Raw genomic sequence first — 24881 nt, forward strand, 5'->3', positions numbered from 1 at the left:
ATGTATGTATGTATGTATGTATGTATGTATTTGTTTATTTATTTATTTTTAAGAGAGAGAGAGCATGAGTGAGAGGGGCAGAGGGAGAAGGAATCTGAAGCAGACTCTGCACTGAGTGCAGAGACCTACTTGGGGCTCAATTTCATGACCCAAAGATCAGGACCTGAGCCAAAACCAGGAGTTTGATGCTTAACCAACCAACAATAAATTCAGAGAGTTTTGAATGTTAATTCTTCAAATGTTCCTTCTTTCTTTTCCTCTCTCTCCTGCCTCTCTGCTCCTTCTCAGACTTTCATACATATGTATCGGCCTTCCTGATGATGTATCACAGGTCTGTTCAATTTCTTTTTCTTTTAGTTACTCATACTGAATAATCTCCATTGACCAATCTTCACATTTGCTGTTTCTCTCTTCTGTATAGTCAAATGTACTATTGAGACCTTACAGTAAATTTTTTATTTCAATTATTGTACTTTTTAAGCCCATAATTTGTATATGATTTTTTAAAAATAATTTATATTTCTTAATTAATATTATCATTATCACAGTTTCCTTTAGTTCTCTGAATATATTTAAAATAGTTGATTTAAAGTCATGGTTTAGCAAATCCAATGTTTTGACTTCCTCAAGGACAGTTCCTCTTGGTAATTTTTTTCCTGTGTATGGGCCATAATTTTTTGTTTCTTTTGATGTCCCATAACCTGTTGAAAACTGAACATTTTCTTTCTTCTTTCTTTCTTTCTTTCTTTCTTTCTTTCTTTCTTTCTTTCTTTCTTTCTATTTATAAAGATTTTATTTATTTATTTGAGAGAGAGAGAAAGCACACTCACACGTGGGGGAGGGAGCAGAAGTGGGTGGCGAGGGAGAAGCAGGCTACCCACTGAGCAGGGAGCCTGATGTGGGGCTCGATCCCAGGACTCTAAGATCATGACCTGAGTTGAAGGCAGATGCTTAACTGACTGAGTCACCCAGTTACCTCTGAAAACTGAACATTTTTAATAGCATAATGTGGCAACTCAGAGAATCATTCTCTTTCCCCATTCTCTTTTGGTTTTTGTTGTTTGCTGCTGGTATTTAGTGTTTTTTTAGTTAATTCTGTAACACCAATTCACCAATTCATTTTTATGTGTAGCCACTGAAGTCTCTGCTAGTTAATAATAGGAAAGAGATTTCCTTACATACTTGGAAACAGGAAGTCTTTATCTCTGCTCGTAGCTCTCTATATGCATGTTGGAGCAAAACTTTAATACTCAGCCATTCAGTGTGAAACTATATGTTAGCCTTTCCTTTCCTACTTGTGCAGAGCTTCAAGGTGAGACAAGGATGAGACCACAGGGTTTTCTCACGTCTTTTCTGGTTATATCTACAGTCCTCGGCAAATGCAGAGACCCGGATATGCACATGGCCTTCTATATCCTCAGAGATGTGTCAAAAATATACAAAGTTCCTATAAATATCACATTCTTAAACATTTTGTCTTTACTTTTTGGTTAGTTTCTTATTTTCTCCAACTGTTATCCACTATCATAGGCAGCTGCAATTTAATTGATTGCCTGTAATTGTTTTTGACAATTACCCACAGGGAAAAAGAATGCTTACACTAAGAGAGCTATGGATCAGATGAAAGAGAGACAGCCTTGCAAGAGTGGTCTTCAGGGGAACTATCAGGCCAAATAACGACAATTTTCTGGGAAGGAGATTTTGAAAGAATTCCAGCCTATCTGCTCCCTCTGGATGTCATTGGTTTTACTGTGAATTCTGGCTGTTATTTTTTAAGGCTACTGCGGGGCTAGAGAATGGGAGAATGGCATTAGGCAAATCAAAATGATACACAGCCACTTATCCTACAAAAATTCAACCATTTTTTTCTTAAAGACAGCCTCCCTGGATGGATAGATGCAAGGCTTTAATGCCTAGAATTCTGAAAAAGTTGATTCAAACCATTTTTTTTGCCAGAATTTTCATTGTCTTAATGGAACAGGAAAGTTTCCAATATCCTTACTCTGCCATTTTCACAGTTGCCCCCACCATACTCCATATTATTTCTTTGCTGGCAGACATGGGGACCAAGAAATCCATTGGGAAAATGGGAAAAAGTTTGTTATATTTGAGAAAATGGTTTTGGAATCTGACTTGTTATGAATACTTATCAGTTAGATGATGTTAACCTAAACCATGATTTAAACTTTAATTTCTTCATCCTTATGAAGAGATACTATCTTAAATCTCCTCATTGCATGTATCATATGAATTATTTACTTAGGTTGTAAGATGGCAAGAGTGCAACAAATGTTATTTCCCTTCACCATCAGCTACTCCACTTTTGGAACAAAAAAATGAACAAACAGGGTAGAAATCAGAACCTTGTCTCCAGTCAGTTGTGGAGGAGAATGCTAGGACTGAGGAGGGAAATACTAACTTCACAGAGGAAGGACGAGCAAATGCTCATATGTCTTCCTGTAACTTTTCTCATTATGGCATTGTCATTCTCAGTCCTGGCTTAAAATCTTCCACTGCTCTTTGATTATTTACTCTCATTTCCATGTCCATTTAATTTTCAAGTTTCATAGCCTTTTTTTCTACAAACATTTCTGCCACTTCATATATATCATGTCTGCCTGAGTTTAGACTTTCACCATCTGAATTACCAAAGCAACTTCCTAATTTTTCCTGCACCAACTCTGCCAGAATACATAAATTTCTTCCCTTGGCTGACAGACTGATCATTCTAAAATCCAAATATTCCTGCATAAGTTCTTCAAAACATACACATTACCCTTTGTTTAAAAATTGGGAAATGACTCAGGCATGTATCATCCTTAAGAATTAGTCTTAATTCATCTCTCTACTACTTTTTACCATTGATTTTTGGCTGGAATACTCAATCTTCTTCCATTTCTTGGGCATTACAAGGAGAAGAATGTGTAATACAGCCTTGAGTGAGTCACTATACCATGAGTTGCTCAAGGACATGCTTATTTGCCATATGATTCCTTTATGTCTTCTTTCTCATTCACTAATGGACAATTCACTAATGGACTCATTCACTAATGGACAATGTTTTAGTAGTATCATACCATAAAACTGTGCTTCTACTGTCACCACTGACTTCAATATTACTAAATATGTTGGATTCTTACTTGAAATATTGATATAGCTGGCTGTTCCTTATTTCTTGACTGTTTCTCTTTTCTTGAATTACTAAATGCCACACTTCCCTGGCCCTCTGCTTACCTCCACATTCATCTCTCTTCAGTCGTCTCTGCAAATGATTCTCCTGTTTTCTCTTCTAAATACTAGTATTCTCCACATCTATTTTTAAAGTTTGATTCAATTTTAACTATATATTCTTACTGGATGATCTTGGAAAAAATCAGATTTCAAACCTACACATTTAGTTATAATTACAACTAACAGATATCTATGATTGGCTGCTGCATAGAATTTGGAAGACAGCATATCCCAAGTACTAATGTAAACTTGTTCTTGTTAATTCCTATTTCTCAATAAATGACACAAGTTTTTTAAATGGTCAGTATTACTTAGGCTTCTCTGGAGAAACAGAATCAATAAGATAGATAGGTAATAGAGAGATGATAGATAGATGATAGATAGATAGATAGATAGATAGATAGATAGATAGATAGATATAGATAGATAGATATTGAATTTATTATAAGGAATTGACACATGTTCATGTAATTATGGAGATTGAAAAGTCTCATGATTTGTCATCTCCAAAATGGAAACCTAGGGAAGTTGGTGGTGTAATGCTGTCTAAATCTTAAGGCCTGTAAACCAGAGCAGCTGATGGCATAGGTTCTAGTATAGATCTGAACACTTGAGAATCAGGGGAACCAAAGACTGGAAAAGATGATGTCTCATTTGAAGCAATCAGACAGAAAGAGCCTAGGTCTTTCTTCCTCCAACTTTTTGCTTTTCAAGCCTTCATGGATTGGATGATGGTCACAGATGTTGGGATGGCAAATTGCTTTACTGAGTCCACAAGCTATTTATATCCAGGAATACTCTTATAAACACAACAAAAATACTGTTTAGTCAACTTTTCAGGCATCCTGGGAACCAGTCAAATAGACACATAAAATTAACTCTCATACTGACTAAACAAAAAACCAGATGCCATTGTGCACATATTTTTCTCCTTAATTCCCTATATTCACTTAAGTAGTCACTGAATCCTAAATATTCTGTATCCTGAATATTCTACATCCTGAACAAACTCCAAAGGTGCAATGGATGTTTGAGACAATATCTAGTGAGGAAAATAGAGGAAATTAACACCAGATCTAGCAGAATGATTGCTGGATAAAGCTAAGGTTTGAGGCCAGGAGTTTATATTGTGTTAATTTGTGGATATTTATTATTTTTATCCATAATATTTGCTATGGATTAATTGTATCCCAGTCCCCCAAATTCATGTTTTGAAGCTCTAACCCCTAATATAACTGTATTTGAAGATAGCACTTTTAGCAGGTGATTAAAGTTAAATGAAGTCATAAAAGTAGGGCTCTAGTCTGATAGGATTAGTGTCCTTTTAGGAGAGGCACCAGGGAAGCACTTTGTCCCTGCTCATGCTCAGAGGGAAGAAAAGATCAAGTGAAGGCAGAGTGCTTTCTGCAAGCAAGTCTCTTTTTTAATTAATTTTTTAATTTAAGTTAAATTCAATTAACATATACTGTATTTTTCGTTTCAGAGGTGGAATTTAGTGATTCATCAGTTAAATACAACACCAGGGCTCATTACATTAAATGCCCTCCTTAATGCCCATCACCCAGTTATCCCATCCCTCCACCCACCTCCCCCCAGAACCCCTCAGTTTGTTTCCTATAGTTAAGAGTCTCTTAAGGTTTGCCTCCCTCTCTGTTTTCATCTTATTTTATCTTTCCTTCCTTTCCTCTATTTTCATCTGTTTTGTTTCTTAAATTCCACATATGAGTGAAATCATATGGGACTTATCTTTGACTGATTTTTTTCACTTAGCATAATACCCTCTAGTTCCATCCATATCATAATACCCTCTAGTTCCATCAATATCATTGCAAATGGCAAGATTTCATTCTTTTTGATGCCTGAGTAATATTCCACTGTGTGTATGTGTGTGTGTATGTGTATCATGGATGCACACATATGAATCATAGGATACTGTGTTAATTGCTATGCTATTGCCTCAGCTTCAAATCTTTCTGATCTCTGCTTGGGGATGCCTGTATATATATATATATCACGTCTTCCTTACCCATTCACCTGTTGTCGGACATCTGGGTAGAGAAATTTTCTTCAATGGGTAATTAAATCACCATATATTTGATTAAGACTTGCTTTCCTGCTTATGCATATTGATTTTAAGAGCAATGCAGGGCTTTTGAGCTGAGTATTTTCACAGTGTTTGTATGTTCTAAATATAAAGATATTAAAAACATAGGACAGTAGGAGTCATTTTGTCTTTTTCATCCTTGATCTAAAGTTAAAGAAGTGGGATGCCTGGGTGGCTCAGCAGTTGAGTGTCTGCCTTTGGCCCAGGGCATGATCCTGGAGTCCTGGGATTGAGTCCCACGTCGGGCTCCCTGCATGGGGCCTGCTTCTCCCTCTGCCTGTGTCTCTGCCTCTCTCTCTATCTCTCATGAATAAATAAATAAAATCTTTTAAAAAAATAAAATAAAATAAAGTTAAAGAAGTGAAACTCCTTAACAGAGAGTTACATGAAAGAAAATTAAAGAAAGATTCAAACAGTAAATATTGTTTTTTTCATATGTTTAACTTCAAGGCATTTTTGTAATTGTAGTTAAATATCTATCATTAGATTATGTTGTTAACTAGAAAGAAAAATAACCCCAAATAGGTGAATTATTACAGTTATTAATTATAAGTATAACTGACATACTTAATGAACTATATTTTTCAAAATTCACTAGATGATTTTTTAAGGTGAAAAAATTATGTCATATGTGAGTATGTGTGGCTGTAGAGAAGATGTGTGTTAGAAAAGTATTGTTCATTTAAAACTATATTTATCAAATTATATAAATGTTTTTGAGTTACATTCAATCTTAAAGTTATTTAATCCTATGAAATGTTTCCTGTTGTCTTAGTGATATACGTTTTTCTTACACTTAATTTAAAAATTATTGTAAGGTATAAAAAAATGAATGGAATTATACCTGATTTTTACATATGATTTATATTTCCTCAGTCCCCAGATATACCACAGGTTGTATCACATGGATGCACACATATTAATCATAGGATACTGTGTTAATTGCTATGCTATTGCCTCAGCTTCAAACCTTTCTGATCTCTGCTTGGGGATGCCTAGGATGGGACATTTGTCCTTCACCTGCTGGCTGGTCCTAAGACTCAACCAGTAGAGGGCAGTAGCGGTCAATTAGACCCTGGGACAGGGTCAGAGGATTTGTTTATCCTATGCACATTCTGTTCTGTGTCACCCAAGCATCTGTTATTTTCACTGGTAATAACAGTTAACTCTAATAGAGACAGTAGGTTCCAAGTGGCATTTTAATATTGCCCCTTATTTTGAACCAACCTCATCATGTCCTTCAGATATGGCACTACCATTTGGCTGGAATCCCTCTTCAGAGATCTGAGTCCAGGCTATGAGGCCACTGTCCTTTGCCAGAACCTCCTCTCTTAGGACCATTACTGATTAAGGCAATTACTCTCAATTACGGCTTGACTGCCACAATGCAGAAACAAAACTCCATCCACCCCCAACTAAAGTACTTATATAAACAAAGGTTCTCAGAGCTTACCTTTATAAAAATAAAATTAAGAATAATTAAGTATGAATCACACTTCATTGAATAAATATTGACTTGTTAATATATGGGGTAGTTTGGAAGAAGATAAAAGCTCTATCAACCTCACTAAGGATAATATTTCCAAAACAAATTTGGCCTATACTTATAATTTATAAAACTTAAATATTTTCATATTGCTCTTGTGAATGTATGATTATAGTTGTTATAATAAAACATTGTAACACTTGAAGGTTATTGTTATAATTTCTTGTATTATTACTGGCATGTAAGAGTTATCATAATGAGATATACAAACAAAAAATATACATGTGAGAAAATAGACCAACTTCAAAGAGACAAAGCAATAATTTCAAATTTCTGACAGTTAAGAAAAACTCGTTCATATACTTTTAAATGGGCAGTGGTGAGTTAGAAATTCTAGGGCATAGAGTTTCCAAAGGATATATTAAAAATTGTTATATAGAACTTTTATTTTTAAATGTCAAAATTTATAATGTACTGGAAATTACATTTTTTTCTACTCTTTAAACTTTTAACGGCAATTCTCAGAGTCAATGTAAAGGGGAATATGAAAATTTTGAAAATTATTTTATGAAATAGCGAGTAAGATTTTTGAAGACCACTAGATTGAATTAGTTTGACAGGAGAGAGGTATGTTAAAAGGGAAGAAAGAAGAGTACTCTAAAGTCATTGAAGAATGATCAGTTAATCCTTGAAGTGCTAGCTCAGGGACCTGATAGATGGATGAAGTTAAAAATCAGAGGGAATCTACCTAGAGTATGGATGTCACTTCATACCAGTCCAGCTTCATGGCAAATGAATGGACACTTGCATAGTGCTCATTCTCAGAATGGCCTTGTGCATTCCCTAGCACTCTGTTATCATCATGAAATTCTTGGTAATTTTACCTTTGAACTTGTGTTTTGTAAGTGAAGCCTAGGTTATAATGATGTATGAATGCACATGCTCACCATCATTGTTTGCTGCCTATCACCCACCACAGAACTCTGGTGGATTCACAGTGAGATGGAGTTCAAAAAAACACATAGAATAAAAAGAAGAAAAGAAAATGAGGAGACAAGAAAGAAAAAAAATTAAGAGGTGAGAAGGGAGAATAAAGCATAAAATATACCAGATGTTTCATTTCCACTTTTTCTGGATAAGTCAAGGAAGATTCTCCTAATTCTTCCTCATGTTATCAGTCCTCCTCATTCTCTCAAATGTGCATCACAGGCCAAATCCCTGGAGGAGGCCAATTTGATTTATACTCCTGAGCATCATAGGCAGAGTCAATAAATAAACTTGCTTATCAAGCTCATTGACCAGAGGAGGCTGGGACACAGAGCCGAGTTAAAGACATTCGCTGAGCCCAGGAAACAGAGAACAAAGAAAAGATCAGACATTTCAACCCAGATTACACATTCAGACCCCTCTGCTTCCTTCTACCACAACCACATGAACCTGCACTGAAACGCAGCTTTAACCTCCTTAAATAACACTGAGCAATCAGATACCCATCTCCTGCACAAGCTGTCTCTCCATCACCCTCTGTACACAGCCTCACACTCAGTATACCCACTCACAGAGCTCCAGCCTCAGTGGACTCCACTTGCAAGTGCATGTCTACCATACAGGTATGTTCTTCTTCTCAGGCTACCCAACAACTGGGTTAAATGAAATACCACAGAGTTAAATCATTGAAGTCTAGGTCAGAGAGGGGGACCTCAACGACAAGACCCTGAAACAATTTGGAAAGCATGCCCCCATTGTGGACCAGAGTGGCATTTCCTCAATATCCATATCCCATCATTTCCTGAGGGGGGGGGGGAATCCAACTCTGCTCTTATATTAGGCTTTCTGCTTCTCACATCCCAGATGGTCACAGAGTACTACTATTTTATAATTCCACTTGAAATCATCCTTAAAGGTCAAGAATAGGCTGATAAGAGAAGGGAAGGGAAGATGGTAGTGATATCAGCTCTCTGCCATCCACCATCCAAGCCTCTCTCCCCAGGTGTCAAGGCATGCATCAAGACCAAGCTTAAGACCAATTGATGTCATCAGTGAAAGTCTCTATGCAAATATGAGGACTCCCTAATTCTCATTTAGAATTCAGATAATGAATAAAGGAACCTTATGAACTGATATTAGACAAAATGCCTTGCTTGAAAGAGATAGGAATTAGATATTGGTAATATCATGGATATTTGGGTGTGGTAAAACTTGAAACTTGAATCAGGCCCCTTAATTTAAGCTCTGCAATGAACATGCTTTGTTATCTGGATGACATCAGTTCACTTCTCTGGACTCTATCTTCCCACTGACTAGGGGTGCAAATGATTATCACACCCTATTTTTAAAATTTTTTGTATATATATATATATATATATATATATATATATACATATTTAAGATTTTGTTTATTTATTCATGAGACACAGAGAGAGAGAGGCAGAGACGCAGTCTGAGGGAGAAGCAGGCTCCACTCAGGGAGCCCGATGTGGAACTCGATCCTAGGTCTCCAGAATCACGCCCTGAGCCGAAGGCAGGAGCTAAACCGCCGAGCCACCCAGGCTGCCCTGTATATTTTTTTTTATTGGAGTTCGATTTGCCAACATATAGCATAACACCCAGTGCTCATCCCGTCAAGTGCCCCCCTCAGTGCCCATCACCCAGTTACCCCCATCCCCTCTCCCACCTCCCTTTCCACCACCCCCACCTTGTTCATTTCCCAGAGTTAAGAGTCTTTCATGTTCTGTCACCCTCTCTGGTTTTTCCCACTCATTTTCCCTCCTTTCCCCTTTACTCCCTTTCACTATTTTTTTTATATTCCCCAAATGAATGAGACCATATAACGTTTGTCCTTCTACGATTGACTTACTTCACTCAGCATAATACCCTCCAGGTCCATCCACGTTGAAGCAAATGGTGGGTATTACACTCTATTTTCTCTGGGAAGTTGTTGGTGATAAAGAGCTTGAAAAAAGGGAGCAATTATTTGGGATATCGAAACTTTTTTCATGAATATTATTTATTTCTCAACCATAAGCTTTTGAAAGTGATAAACCGTGTGATGCCATTTCCAATTTGGAGATGAAAAAAAAAAAAGGCCCAAAGAGGTTATGGGATTATTCCAATGCCACATAAGGAACAGATGGAAAAGAGAGAATGACTATAGAGGCATTGATTTTTCCAAATTAAGACAGGCCAAAGAAATGGAAGATTTGTTCAAAGTCACACATCAATTTTGTTAGAGAATCAGGACTAAATTCGAGTTTCTCAGAATCCCACACAGGTTTCTTTTAAGTAGAAAATGTATTTACTAAAGGGAAATGTTTTTAAGTACTAGCTAGCCTTCCAGAGCAGAAACAGATTCTCTTTCCAGAATATCTTTACAGTAAGCAACCCCAGGATACTCTGTTTCTTCCCTTGAGTTGTCTCTGTCAGCACATGGCATTCTCATCTAGCCTCAACATCCAGCCATCACACTGATGGACATGCAGCACCACTGGCTGGCTTTGCCAGAGTAGGGATTGCTGTCTCTCAATAGAATGATATATCTCTTTCTTTCTTCTATTGTACCCTGATGAGTACTCAAATAACTGTGGATACTCACTCATGTGCTATGTGAGCATATTCAGATGACTTAACTACTTTCTAGGCATTCCAGTTGAGGTACAAAATGAAGTTATGTAAATATATATATATATATATATATATATATATATACACACACATTAGAAACACAGAAAATAAAGTGATTGCATTATTGTATTATAAAGTCCAAAAGTGAATGTTACATTCCATTGACTAGTAAACATTGAGTCTTGAGTGAACATTGATCAAAATGTCTAGGTCCAGCCAAAGGCATGGTTGGTGTGGAAGTTGCAATTGCATAAAGGCATAGTCTCAGATAATGGGATTGTGTAAAGTAGTAGAACAATGAAAAAAATAAAAGACCATTTTGGACCAGAAAAAAAGGGAAGCTTCTGGGAGAAAGGAAAACATTCACTGAAGCTTTGAAAACAGAGAAGGGGAAAATAAAGCCAGAAGACACCCTAGGCATGGAAAGAGGCAAGGAACATCCCTCCGAGTGAGTTGACTAAATGATGGGCAGGATGTATAGGCGGTAAGTTATGAAGGATCAGATTGGAAAGATGCTTCAATGGTTAGTTTGGTGCTCAGAATATAGAACTCAAAACATGATTGATGAGTACATGAATGAGCAGAATGAAAAAAAAGAGCAGACTATACTTGAGAGAGTCTTTAAGATTCTTTTTTTTTTTTTTTGGTTGTAAAAATTTGACTTTTTTTTAAAATTAATTTTTATTGGTGTTCAATTTACCAACATACAGAAAAACACCCAGTGCTCATCCTGTCAAGTGTCCACCTCAGTGCCCGTCACCCATTCCCCTCCAACACCCGCCCTCCTCCCCTTCCACCACCCCTAGTTCGTTTTCCCGAGTTAGGAGTCTTTATGTTCTGTCTCTGAGCGAGTTAGTGACAAATGTTTTTCTTGGTCTAAAAAAAAATTGTTTCACAGAAAGATCATTTTATATTAATGAACCAAGGACCTGATGTTACAGGGCAGTCATACTATGATTCCATCACCTCTTGGATAAAACCTTTTACTTACCAAGCAGAATGTCAACCTCCAACCTCAGTGATGACAGTCTTCCAGCCATCATGTTCCTGACAGGAATCCCAGGGCTGGAGTGGGCTCACATCTGGATTGCCATCCCCTTCTGTGCCATGTATCTGGTAGCACTGGCTGGGAATGCTGCCCTCATCCTGGTCATTGTGACAGACAGTGCTCTTCATGCACCCATGTACCTCTTCCTGTGTCTTCTCTCATTCACTGACCTGGCTCTCAGCTCCACCACCGTGCCCAAAATGCTAGCCATTTTGTGGCTCCATGCTGGAGAAATTTCCTTTGGTGGATGCCTGGCCCAGATGTTTTGTGTCCATTCTATCTATGCTCTGGAGTCCTCAGTTCTTCTGGCCATGGCCTTTGATCGCTATGTAGCTATCTGCAACCCACTGAGATACACAACCATTCTTAACCATACCGTAATAGGCAAAATTGGCCTTGTTGGCCTCTTCCGCAGTGTGGCCATTGTCTCCCCATTTATCTTCTTGCTGAGGCGACTGCCTTACTGTGGTCACCATGTCATGGCACATACATACTGTGAGCACATGGGCATCGCTCGCCTGGCCTGTGGCAACATCACTGTCAATATTGTCTATGGGCTGACTGTGGCCCTGCTGGCCATGGGTCTGGATTCCATCCTCATTGCCATTTCCTATGGCTTTATCCTCCACACTGTCTTCCGCCTTCCATCTCAAGATGCCAGGCACAAGGCTCTGAGTACCTGTGGCTCCCACCTCGGGGTCATCCTGGTCTTCTACATTCCTGCTTTCTTCTCCTTCCTCACCCATCGTTTTGGCCAGCACCGAGTTCCCAAGAATGTGCACATCTTTCTAGCGAACCTCTATGTGCTGGTGCCTCCTGTGCTCAATCCAATCATCTATGGAGCTAGGACCAAGGAGATTCAGAGTCGACTGCTGAGATTCCTGCACTTGGGGAAAAATTTAATGTGAAACTTGAGCACAGATTGATAATAAGGAAAATGAATGGGTATGGTCACTGTCATGATGCATTGACACGAATGGAGACCTCGGATATTACAGAAATGTGTTTACAGGCAAGGAAGCACTTGAAGGAAAGTGAAGATCAGATGAATCAGAGGTATCAAAAATCACACTGAACATACCATATTCCTGAGGCTCCTGGAGTAACTCTGAAGAGCCCAGAGAGATGATAATATTTATTTTGCCATTAGGAGTAAGCAGGTGTTGGAGAAAATCTGAGTATGATAGTGCCAGTGCCAGCCCAGAGAGATGATAATATTTATTTTGCCATTAGGAGTAAGCAGGTGTTGGAGAAAATCTTAGGTATGATAGTGCCAGTGTAGAATGCGCTTAATGTTTTTTTCTTTCGTTGCAAATATTTCTATGACTTACTAAAGATCAAGTCAATTCCACATATGAAATGAGTCTGGGCTTCATAGTGAGAATATTCTCTGTTAGTCCAAGTTAAAAAAAATTAGGTAAATTTAATCTGATTTCCAATTCTTTGGATAGTGATGAAAACACAAAGTCTAAAGTTAGAGTACCTGGGTTTGAACGCTGGTTCCTCTGCTTGTTACTTTTATAGCCTTGATCATGGTACTCAACCTTCCTATGTCTTGGTTTGTCTAATTATCAAATGGATAATATTAATCTCTCTCTCTCTGTCTCTTTGTCTCTTTCTTTCTCTCTCTTTAAATATCTAATTCTTAATACTGTGGCAATGAATAAATAAGTTAATGAATGTAGAGAACTTAAGGTAGTAGCTAACATGCAAAATGATCAACAAATATGAGAATGTCGGGTGCCTGGATGGCTCAGTTTGTTAAACGTCAACCTTCGGGTCAGGTCATGATCCCAGAGTCCTGGGATCGGGTCCCACATCAGGCTTGCTGCTCTGAGGGGAGCATGCTTTTCCCTCTCCCTCTCCCTCTGTCACTCCCCCTGCTTGACTTGTGCTCTTTCTGTCAAATAAATAAATAAAATATTAAAAAAACAAAAATATGAAAATGAAAATGTTATATAAACTCTGAAACTTATTATCCAACTCAAAACTTTTAGGACTGTTTTTCCTGGTATCATTTCACAGGGTTGTTATGAAAACTATATAATATAGCATCTCTAAAATATTTAGATAGTGCTTGGGATATGAATGGTGCTTGTTGAAACTATGTTTTCTCCTCTTTCTCCTCTGGTCTTCAGTTTTGAAATCCCTTTCCTTTTAGCCATAAAATTACCCCTTATTAAGGATTCAGGGAGGCCTGCTCAAAATCCAAATGCCTTTTTAAATAATCCTCCTTTGCCCTTGTAACCTCAGCTCTAAAATACACAAATAAGTCCCCAGTTGCTGCCCCCAATGATTCAAAATGTAGCTATAATCTCCATTTTAAATTAAGAGCCTGTGACTCAGAGAGACTAATAGTCTTAAGGTTATGCAACTATATAGACTGTATCTCATGAATTATCCAGTATGAGATATGTGTGGGGATGCTCAACCTGCACAAACAGCAACAAAAGTGAAGTCCCTTTGTCTGTTGAGGTCATAAATGGTAAAGAGACTCAGTAGTGTAATGATTTCAGGAACATAGAAAAATATATAAAAAGAGCTGAGGGTGAGAATGGGTAAGGGAACCTGTTCTGCTCCTGAAATGCAGCAAAATTCTTTGTGGGCCTTAAGCTTACTCCCCTAAGATGCTGGTTGAATTTGATCAAAATGTCCCCCTCACAGGACAACTGCTTACCATTCACACTACTAATTACCTGCCATGAACCTCACATCTTTCCTGAAATAAAGTGGGGGTCAGTAACCTAGGAAGTTGGTATCAAGGGCAGGGCCAGGATTTAGGACTCTGGACTCCCATGGTAATATTTAAAATGCACTCAGGGTCACCTGGGTTGGCTCAGTTGGTTGGGTGGCTTGTTTCTGCCCACATCATGATACCAGGCTCCTGAACTGAGCCCCACGTCAGGCTCCCTGCTCAGTGGGGAGTCTGCTTCTCCCTCTGCCCCTCCTCCTGTTCATGCGTGCCCCCCCCCCACTCTCTCTCTGTCTCTCTCAAATAAATAAATAAAATCTTTTTTAAAAAAAATAAAAAAATAATGCACCCAGCTGTGGACTAGATTTGCAGGACCATACAGTGCTAAGGGATTTGATGTACTGGTAAGGAAATTCAGGTGCATGAGTGGGCAAATGATGTACCTGATATTAGGCCACAAGTCCAGTGGTTTGCAGTGTAGTGCTCCCTCATCTCAGGCACAAAGTCATCAATCATCCATCATAACTCTTGGGCTAGGGCCCTTGGGTGGCTCAGCAGTTAAGTATTTGCCGTTGGGTCAGGGCATGATCCCAGAGTCCCACATTGGGCTCCGTGCGTGGAGCCTGCTTCTCCCTCTGCCTTATGTCTCTGCCTGTCTCTGTGTGTCTCTCATGAATAAATAAAATCTTTAAAAAATAACTCTTGGGCTATCCTCTTCTTCTAGCTATATGTGTGGCCTGAGAGGAGCTCTCAGGAGAAAGGTCAAAGGGGGTAGATTGGAGACTAGAAGAGAAGGAGGGGTGCAGCATCGCACAGCTGCTAACACCTTGGTGCAGGAATCTAGCTGCCACCTATGCTCTGGATTGATACTCTGTGGATACAGCACAGGGTGGTTCCTCCCCATGGCTTCCCTTTACTGACCAAAATCCAAGTTGCACATACCATAGATAACAGATGAAGGATTCTGCATCTCTGGCAGCAAGCTCCACTCCCTAAAGTTCTGGTTTTGGCTCTTTTTATCATCCTGACACTAAAATGCAATAGTTCCTAGAAGGAGAGGGTGATTTGTAGAAGTCAGTAAGGCTTCTAGAAGACTGGAGGTAGCAGGGTTCAGTCCCCAGGAAGACTATTAACATTATTGCCAAGATTTCCCACCTCACTCAGGTGTCTGGGTACTGTAGCCCACATGATAGAGGAAGCATACTTCTAGGAGCCTGGGATACTGCCCTGCCCGTCATGCCCACTTCACCCCCAGACTCTCATTCTTCCCTGGGACCCAATGTGCATCACTGCTCTCAGAAATTCAGACCAAAATCCTGGTACCATGGGGAAATGAAGAGTAAACTGTGTATCAGAATCATTGTTGGGACATGTAGTCCCAAAGATATTTTATCCATAGTCCCTGACTGCCATAACCTTCATTTATAGGTTCATGCAGTGTCACAAAACAACTGAGTCACAGTGTATAGCTCAGAGATGTTATCCTACCCAGCCACCAGAAGCATGAGATTTTTTTGTTTTTCAAGCTAGGGTCAGTTGACTCCTGGCTCTGGCTCTGAATCTGCACTCCTTGATTTCCCCCAAAATAACACTTCCAATATGGTCCGTGCCTCTCTTTCATCAGGTGGTATCCTGTTGCATGGTTTCATACAGCCCCTGGTGCTCTGGGTCACACTTCATGTGCCTACACTGTGAATCACCTCTATGATAGGAGAGTTTACAGAAGAGAATTGGTGGATTAGGAAAGTATTGGGGACTTTCATTAAGACACAGGGACTCCAGAACTTAGAGTAGGAATGGGAGCCAGGAAAGATGCTGAGCTCTATCTAGCCATGCTGAGCCAGAGTTTCCTCTGTGACACCCAAGAAAAGGCTGGTAGGCTATGGAAAGTACAAATAGATTTAGAGATGAAAGAACCATGAACACAGAAGTAAGAGCCACAGCCATGGACATGATCAAACTCTCTGAAAGATGAATAAAGAATCCATGTAGCATACTCTCAGGAAAGATCACTCTATAAAAAATGGATGAGAAAATAGATTCAATAAAGCAGCTTATAGAAAGATGGGTCAGTATATCTTCTGTACAAAAGAAAAAAATGGGAAGATGAGTAATGAGAGAATTTTGAGAAACTTCCATACCATCCTGGGAGTGACTGCAGAGGACGGGGAGATGTAGCCAACTTTGGAGGAATTCAAAGAAAATTCTTTTCTCTTTGGAGAAAAGAGAGAGAAGTTGGATGGCTGGTGGGACAGTTGAGTCAACCATTTTACAATGTAAAGGCAAGAAGTCTACCCAGGAGGAGAGGATGGGGCTTCAGAAGTGGTCAGAGTTCACTTCACAAAGCAAGATCCTGCCAGGCCGGTAGGAGAGAAAGAGCCTGAGATGAAAGGGAAGTGGGACAGGCTTTCCATAATATGGAGAGACTGGGCCTGACGATGGAGACATTTGGTGAAAGAGAGAGTGGCTTCCTGGGGGAAAAAAAGCCAGAATTCCTTCAGAGTAATTTTGAAGTTGGAGCAGAGGTGGCTTGTGATGATAAGGGCAATGTTGGTGGGGACCTAGGTTGCTGAAAACACTCAGGACTACCCCAAACTCATGTTCAAATTTGGAAAACACTGAGATTAAGGGTATGAGAATAGGTGCAGCCTGGATCCAAGACCCTATAACATTATCAATATCTCCCCCAAACAACATTCTTTTTGCCCACATACCCCCAAATTGGACATCACACGTGAGATCCAAGCAATCTTTTTAATGAGGAACAGGCTTGGGCAGTGAGTGAGGAGGGCTGTTAAAGTGTGCACATGATCTGAGTAAGAGGAGTTCAAAATATGCTATTTACCCTCCCCTCCCCTTCCCCTTTCCCTTCCTTTCCCTCCCTCTCCATGAGGTGGTACACTGTAGGCATCAGTTGGTGGGACCTGGGCCTCTGGTTGCCCCAGTAGCCTCTCAATGGCAACCTGAATGTCTCCTCCCGCGGCCATGAGGGTCTGTAGATTGGCATCATGGTTAGCAAAACCCATGGCCTTCAGATGCTCCAGCTCTTGCTGGAAGCAGCCTTCAGGGAGGGAGAATGAGGATAGTGAGGATTGTGTGGACTGAGAACAGGCATTGGCTAGTGCATGGAGAAGCTGAAGAACAGCCCAGGTGGGCTGCACAGAGCCTGCTCTCTGACCCTGCCCTCCACCCCTAGTCTCAGGGGGTTCTCTAGTTCCCCTACCTGGGCCCCACAAACAAGGTCCCAGCCCAGGCACCTCCTTGGACAGTATCTGCAGGCCCTTTTCTATCTGTATCAAGGCCTGCAGTGCTCGAGGGTTGGTCAGGATGGGAAGTAGTGGCAGATGGTGTTGTAGGGGGCTTCCACTTGCCAACTGGTGTAGCAGAGCTGGATTCTGCTGTAGGACATGCAAGGCTTTATGCAAGGCAGAGGGCGAGGGTCTCAGCTGACTGGTTAAAGTGGCTTTCCCTATGGGCTGCTGGCTCTCCTGGGAGAGAAGATTGTGGCCTGAGTTTATATCTGGCATTCTAGGCCCACATCCTGAATGGGGCTGATTTGAGGCCACGCTCCTAGCCTGGATCGCTTGTCCTGCCTTGACCTTCTGGGTCAATGGCCTGGCAGGTGCTGAGGCTGTGGGGATGGTAGTAGTAGTGTCAGTACTGCTGTGAGCATTGGCCTCCTCTTTGCAAAGCTCTGAAGCTGGGTTTTGGCCTTTGGAGGCAACCAGGGGGGCCAGAGTGAAGAGCATGAACTGCTGGATATCAGAGCAGACTGGACGCATAGCATTGTCACCACCTGGCACTGCCGTCAATGCCTCTAGATCCTGTTTATTTGCCTGCAGGAGCTCTTGTTGCCGGGCTGGGTTCTGCAAGGTTTCCAGAGCCTTAAGAGTTGTCTCAGGTTTCTGAGGATTCTGCCTTGAGGATTCGGGAGCTTGTCTGGACTTGGCTGGTTTCTCATTGACCAGGCCTTGAATCACAGGGTTTTCCAAGAACTGCACCACTGACTCGGGTGCAGCTGTTAGGAGTTGAGCCAGCTGGCCAAGAAAGTCAGTCAGCTCAGGTGAGCTCTGGGCCAGCCGGCCCAGCCTGGCCAGCATCCCAGCACTCTCTGAGGTGGAGGGTTCAGAGTGATGTGTGCAGTGGTCAGTAGGGCCTGGAAGAGTTCCAGGACCAGGCAGAGTTCCTTTCAGACGGGTTCTCACCACTAAGTTGACCGTAGTGCCATCAAAGATGCCGCGCTGGCTCAGTATGTCTTGGTCTCGGAGGATCTTTCCAGTGAAGATGAGCACCAATCGGTCAGTGTCATAGTGAAGGCGTTTGGAGATCTCTTTCTTAAAGTAGTGGACACTGCTATTTTCTGCCAGCATAAATTCTTGGCAGTCCTGTGGGGTCTTGACTGACACTCTGATGATGCGTGATGTCAGCTCCCTATCAGACACCAGCTGGCTGTCCCTTGCTTCTTCCCTAGCCTGAGCCATATTATCTCAAGAGCAGGATGCAGGAGCCCCTGAGGACCTGTAGAAGCCCAGGTACGGCACTAAGCACACCTGGGTGCAGGGACCAGTAGGTGTTTAGGGATGTCCACTCACCCACGGCCTCTGGACACCTCTTCCTAATGTAGCCTTGAGGTCACCTGGCTCCCATAGGGGTGTCAGCTATCCTTCATCAGGACCAGCCTTAGGGGATATGTCAGTGATGTCAGTGATGAGGTCACAGTTGAGAAGGAGACTTGAATGGGGGAAGGGCAGAGGTCTCTTCTACCTGTCTGAGGTTGGCTCTCTTTACAATTTGACTTAAATAGCAAAAGAAAAAAAAATTAAATGTTTCTGTCTAGAAAGCCTGTTTTGCACCAGGCTATTTCACTGTTGAAAATCATACCACCTGAGATTGGCAAGCAAATATAGCTAAGTAGAAAAGGTAAGAACTGGCTTAGGAAGTGCTGATTCTAGTCACCTACCTTTCACTTAATTACTGTATACGGATCATGGCCCAGTCAAGGCCACAAGTTCCCTTGTTTCTATATGAACAGAATGAAGATACATATAATTAGTCCATTCAGCCTCAGCAGGGCTTGAGGGCAGCTTGCATCTCTGAGGCCCACCAGGCTGACTAACTTATTGACATGGTTCTAAGAAAAATAGCATCATGTTCCCCAAGAACTTGTGAACTCAGTTGTACTCAGACATAAACCATCATCTCAACCCTCCAGGATTAGAGCTGAGACAAAAGAAATGATAAGAAAGTAGTAAGTTTACTCTAGGTCTTTATGATTTAACAATGATTAATTTTTAAAAGATCTTATTTATTTGACAGAGAGAGGCAGAGAGAGAGCACGAACACAAGCAGGGGGAGCTGCAGAGGGAGCGCTGTAGAGAGAGAGCCCACTGAGCAGGGAGCCTGATGTGGGACTGGATCCTAGGACTCATGACCTGAACCTAAGGCAGATACTTAACTGACTAAGCCACCCAGGCGTCCCAACAATGATTAGATTTAATACAATTTGAAGAGGAAAATTGTTACTTGGGAGCTGACATATTTCAGCTGCAAAAGCAGAAAATGATGATCCTCTGAGCTATTTTTTTTAAAGATTTTATTTGTTTATTCGAGAGATAGAGAGAGAGAGAGAGAGAGAGAAGCAGAGACACAGGCAGAGGGAGAAGCAGGCTCCATGCAGGGAGCCCGATGTGGGACTTGATCCCGGGTCTCCAGGACCACTCCCTGGGCCAAAGGCAGGCGCTAAACTGCTGAGCCATCCAGGGATCCCTGAGGTATTGTTTTGATTACTCCAAGCAGGTGGGACCCCAGGTAAAGTCAAATCTGCAACAATTGTGTTTTTTACTGTGAAGATGGATACAATAGGCTGCTAGGCTTTGCCATTATATAATTGAGCCTTTTTCCGATTCTGGAATTTCCAAGGACTACAACATGAGCACTTGGCTGCCTATAATACCACCTTCAAAAGGTTCTGCTGGATTTGGTAAACATGAACATCTAGAACCATCTACAACTACGATGTTTATGGGATATCGATATATGTTCTTAAACTTGAACTAGTTTGAATGAGTATCTCCTGTATCCCACCAATATCAAGACTCTAATAAGTTGTAATTCCTGGGTTTAAAAGACCTTCTCAGTCTGAGGCAACGTCATAAAGCAAGCCTTGTGGCTGGCTGGCAGCAAGCAGACGGAGCAGTCTGGCATCAAGCAAGTGCACTTTTCTTGGGAATGCCCAGACCTCAGAACAACTCCTACCACACAAATATTATTAGCAAAATCAATTCCTTTGCAGATTTTTTTTTGGATTTCACCTAGCATAACTAGATCTTCAAACTAACATTCCTGGATTTTCATTAGCTAATAATTAATATGTAACAGGTGTTGAACATTCTGGATGACATTGTCTAGAATTGCTTTCTCATACTTCATGCTCCCAGGGATTTCCTCTTTGCTATGCATGGCCTGTGGGGTGAAGCATCCCTTCTCTCCTCTCTTTCAGGCCCTATTATCAGGACCCAGAATGTCTCCTTCCCAAGCACCCACTGATGGCCCTGACAGTCCATTTACACACTCTGTCTCAGTGAGGGAGCCCTGACCACACTGTCCACTGAGTTCTTCAACACAGGAATCGCCCGTCATCCTTCCTGAGAAGCTGACATTATTGGAATATCTTATATTGTAACTATATTTATTTTATAATCAGAAAATTAAAGTATCAACTTTTTATTTAATCAATTTAAAACTTAAATTGAACATAGAACTCTCTAGAGGAAAATAACCCTGGTTTAAATCCCACTCCTACCACTTAATAATCTTCAACAAGTCATTCACCCTTTTTAAGCCTGGCTTTCATCATCTATAAAATGGTATTTTTTCACAGATTTGTTTTGAAGATTTGAGGAGATAATTCACATAAAGTACAATCCAAAGTATCTGACACAGAGCAGATACTTGTCAAACACTGAGTATGAAGTCAATACTACAGTCACTATCGATCTTCAGCATATCCTGCGGTCACATCCATTAACTAGATTCAAGCAGGGAGAACAGATCTACCTGTCAGGGCTGACCAAATGCCCAGAGATATGTTCAGCTGTAGATGATGAAAGACAGCTCCAAGCAGACTGACTGGTGAGGAAAGTGTGGTATCTTCTGTTAGACCCAGGACTCTAATCCTGGACTGAAATGCTGACTTTATGCACCTGATTTAAGGTTTATTATATTAAGATGTAATTTCCAGAAAATATATTTCATTCCCATATTCTTCACAGAGATTGGCTAAGGTTATCCTATTCTGCTAAGAGTTTTATTAGATCAAACTATATAAAAATCTCAGTATTTTTTAAAGATTTATTTATTTGACACACAGAGAGACAGAGTGTGTACAAAAGGCAGAGCAGCAGAGAGAGAATGAGAGGGAGAAGGAGACTTCCCATGGAGTATTGAGCCAGACATGGGACTCAATCTCTGGACCCTAAAATTATGACCGAAGGCAGACTCTTGACTTACTGAGCCACATAGGTGCCCATAAAAGCTCAGTATTATATGCAGTTTTAGTGTTTCTTGTCAGTAATTTGTTTCAGAAATATCTAATGAGAGTTTAATTCTTTTTAACCAAAACTATCACCTGGGAGAAGATGGCTCCTGGTGGCCAGGCTAACTGAACATGAAGTGCTATAAGTAGTCCCATTAAAAGAGAAATGCCTGATTCTGTCCTACTAGTGAGCTTCCTGTAACCCACTGAGTAGGTTTGAGCCAAGTCTGGTTTATGATAATCTTATAAATTTGTTGAATTAATCCTAAAAAGATCCTCTAATGGAAGTAGCAAAGACTACCTCCATATTACTTTGGCAATAAAATCCAAACTCCTTGTCTAGCCACAAAGCCTCTCCTGCATGGACTCCTGCCCATCTCAACTACCTGATGATGATTTCCTCCTTTTCTATAAAACTTGGCCACATTTGCCTCCCTTTTATATCTGAAACAAGCCAAGTGCCTTCCCATACTTAGAGCCATAGTAATTGCTAATCCCTAAAGCTTTAATGCTTATCCACTTAATTTTTACAAGGCTTGTCCTTACCTGTCAAATCATCTCTTCACCAAGCCTTTCCCAACCATTCCAAATCTTATCAGTAGATTTTAATTATTTGTATAAAATGCATTATGTCATCATTTCCTCTTTTCTATTCATTTATGTTTCCATCTCCCTTCACTAGAATTAAGCTCCATGAGAACCGGAACTTTATCTTATTTGCCTCTGTAACCCCATTGCCAGCAAATACCAAATAAAATACATATAGGAAGGAAGAAAGGGGGCAGCCTGGGTGGCTCAGCGGTTTAGCGCCGCCTTCCGCCCAGGGCCTGATCTTGGAGACTGGGATCAGACCCTTGTCGGGCTCCTTGCATGGAGCCTGCTTCTCCCTCTGCCTGTATCTCTGCCTCTCTCTCTGTGTCTCTCGTGAATAAATAAATAAAATCTTAAAAAAACAAAGGAAGGAAGAAAGAAAGTAAAGGTAGGAGGGAGGCTGGTAAGGAAGGAGAAAGGGAGATTGAATTACATGTAGATACAGACAGTGATTTACCAACATAGCAATTTGTGATGTTTTGCTCACCTAAATAAGAGGTAAAGGATCTATACTCTAAAAACTACAGAATACTTCTGAAAGAAATTGAGGAAGACACAAACAGATGGAAAAATATTCCATGCTCATGGATTGGAAGAATTAATATTGTGAAAATGTCAATGCTACCCAGGGCAATTTACACGTTTAATGCAATCCCTATCAAAATACCATGGACTTTCCTCAGAGGTTTGGAACAAATCATCCTAAGATTTGTGTGGAATCAGAAAAGACCCTGAATAGCCAGGGGAATTTTAAAAAAGAAAACCATAGCTGGGGGCATCACAATGCCAGATTTCAGGTTGTACCAGAAAGCTGTGGTCATCAAGACAGTGTGGTACTGGCACAAAAAAAGACACATAGATCAATGGAACAGAATAGAGAAAGAATCCAGAAGTGGACCCTCAACTTCATGGTCAACTAATATTGACAAAGCAGGAAAGACCATCCACTGGAAAAAAGACAGTCTCTTCAATAAATGGTGCTGGGAAAATTGGACATCCACATGCAGAAGAATGAAACTGGACCATTGTCTGACACCATACACAAAGATAAACTCAAAATGGATGAAAGATCTAAATGTGAGACAAGATTCCATCAAAATCCTAGAGGAGAACACAGGCAACACCCTTTTTGAACTCGGCCACGTAACTTCTTGCAAGATACATCCATGAAGGCAAAAGAAACAAAAGCAAAAATGAACTATTGGGACTTCATCAAAATAAGAAGCTTTTGCACAGCAAAGGATACAGCCAACAAAACTCAAAGACAACCTACAGAATGGGAGAAGATATTTGCAAATGACCTATCAGATAAAGGGCTAGTTTCCAAGATCTATAAAAACTTATTAAACTCAACAGCAAAGAAACAAACAATCCAATTATGAAATGGGCAAAAGACATGAACAGAAATCTCACAGAGGAAGACATGGACATGGCCAACACGCACATGAGAAAATGCTCTGCATCACTTGCCCTCAGGGAAATACAAATCAAAACCACAATGAGATACCACCTCACACTAGTGAGAATGGGGAAAATTAACAAGGCAGGAAACAATACTTGTTGGAGAGGATGTGGAGAAAGGCGAACCCTCTTGCACTGTTGGTGGGAATGTGAACTGGTGCAGCCACTCTGGAAAACTGTGTGGAGGTTCCTCAAAGAGTTAAAAATAGAACTGCCCTACGACCCAGCAATTGCACTGTTGGGGATTTACCCCAAAGATTCAGATGCAGTGAAACGCCGGGACACCTGCACCCCGATGTTTCTAGCAGCAATATCCACAATAGCCAAACTGTGGAAGGAGCCTCGGTGTTCATCGAAAGAATTTCATTTTAAAGATTTTATTTGACAGAGAGACAGAGACAGAGACAGAGACAGAGAGACAGAAAACAAGAGACAGAGCACAAGCAGGAGGAGCTGCAGAGGGAGAGGGAGAAGCAGGCTTCCCGCTCAGCGGGGAACCTGATTCAGCTCCATCCCAAGGCCCTGGGATCATGAGCTGAGCCAAAGGCAGACACTTAATCAACTGAACCACCCGGACAGCCCTAAAATAAGAATTTATAATGTAATTGGTCATAGCACAGTTTCATCACAACGATATCCATCCTGAAAATATAATGGAAGAAAATCTCAAAAGAACCAGAAAAATGTAACATTTAAATAAACCCACATGTGTAAGACTAATATAAAGAAACTGCAGTCCTTTTGTTGTTGTTGTTGTTGTATAATCAACATACAATACCCTGTTAGTTTCAGGTGTGCATTGTAGTGCTTTGGTATTTTATACATTATGTCACCAAACGTTATTACAACATGACCAACTATATTCCCTATGCTGTATATGACATCCCCTTGACTTAGTTATTCTATGACTGGAAGTTTACACCTGTTAATCCCCCTCATCTATTTCATCTACTCCCAACCCCGCCTCTTCTATTCACCAGCAGTTGGGAGAAGCTACACTTCTTTATAGAGAAACAGGAAATATGAATGGAAACATTCCTTATTCTAAAAGGGAAAATTGTCATTTGTAAAATTCTCAATTTTGGGAGAGCCTGGGGGGCTCAGTGGACTAAG

General features: G+C 40.6%; 2 protein-coding genes across 2 annotated transcripts; one reads left to right on the forward strand and one right to left on the reverse strand.

The window, feature by feature from the left end:
* The first annotated feature begins 11441 nt into the window (after positions 1–11441).
* Positions 11442–12398, forward strand: OR52D1 (olfactory receptor family 52 subfamily D member 1). The gene has a single exon (XM_025988432.2). It carries the CDS (start codon positions 11442–11444, stop codon positions 12396–12398), a length of 957 nt encoding a protein of 318 aa, XP_025844217.2.
* Positions 12399–17019: 4621 nt separating this feature from the next.
* LOC112911787 (ubiquilin-1-like) lies at positions 17020–18663 on the reverse strand. The gene has a single exon (XM_025988459.2). It carries the CDS (start codon positions 18661–18663, stop codon positions 17020–17022), a length of 1644 nt encoding a protein of 547 aa, XP_025844244.2.
* Positions 18664–24881: the final 6218 nt, after the last annotated feature.

The sequence above is a fragment of the Vulpes vulpes genome, chromosome 11 (genome assembly GCF_048418805.1).
Source record: "Vulpes vulpes isolate BD-2025 chromosome 11, VulVul3, whole genome shotgun sequence".
In the NCBI taxonomy this organism is placed as follows: domain Eukaryota; kingdom Metazoa; phylum Chordata; class Mammalia; order Carnivora; family Canidae; genus Vulpes; species Vulpes vulpes.

Bases quoted from the DNA above. Each gene is read 5' to 3' on its own strand.
- OR52D1 (XM_025988432.2), top strand. From the start codon at position 11,442: ATGTCAACCTCCAACCTCAGTGATGACAGTCTTCCAGCCATCATGTTC.
- LOC112911787 (XM_025988459.2), bottom strand. From the start codon at position 18,663: ATGGCTCAGGCTAGGGAAGAAGCAAGGGACAGCCAGCTGGTGTCTGAT.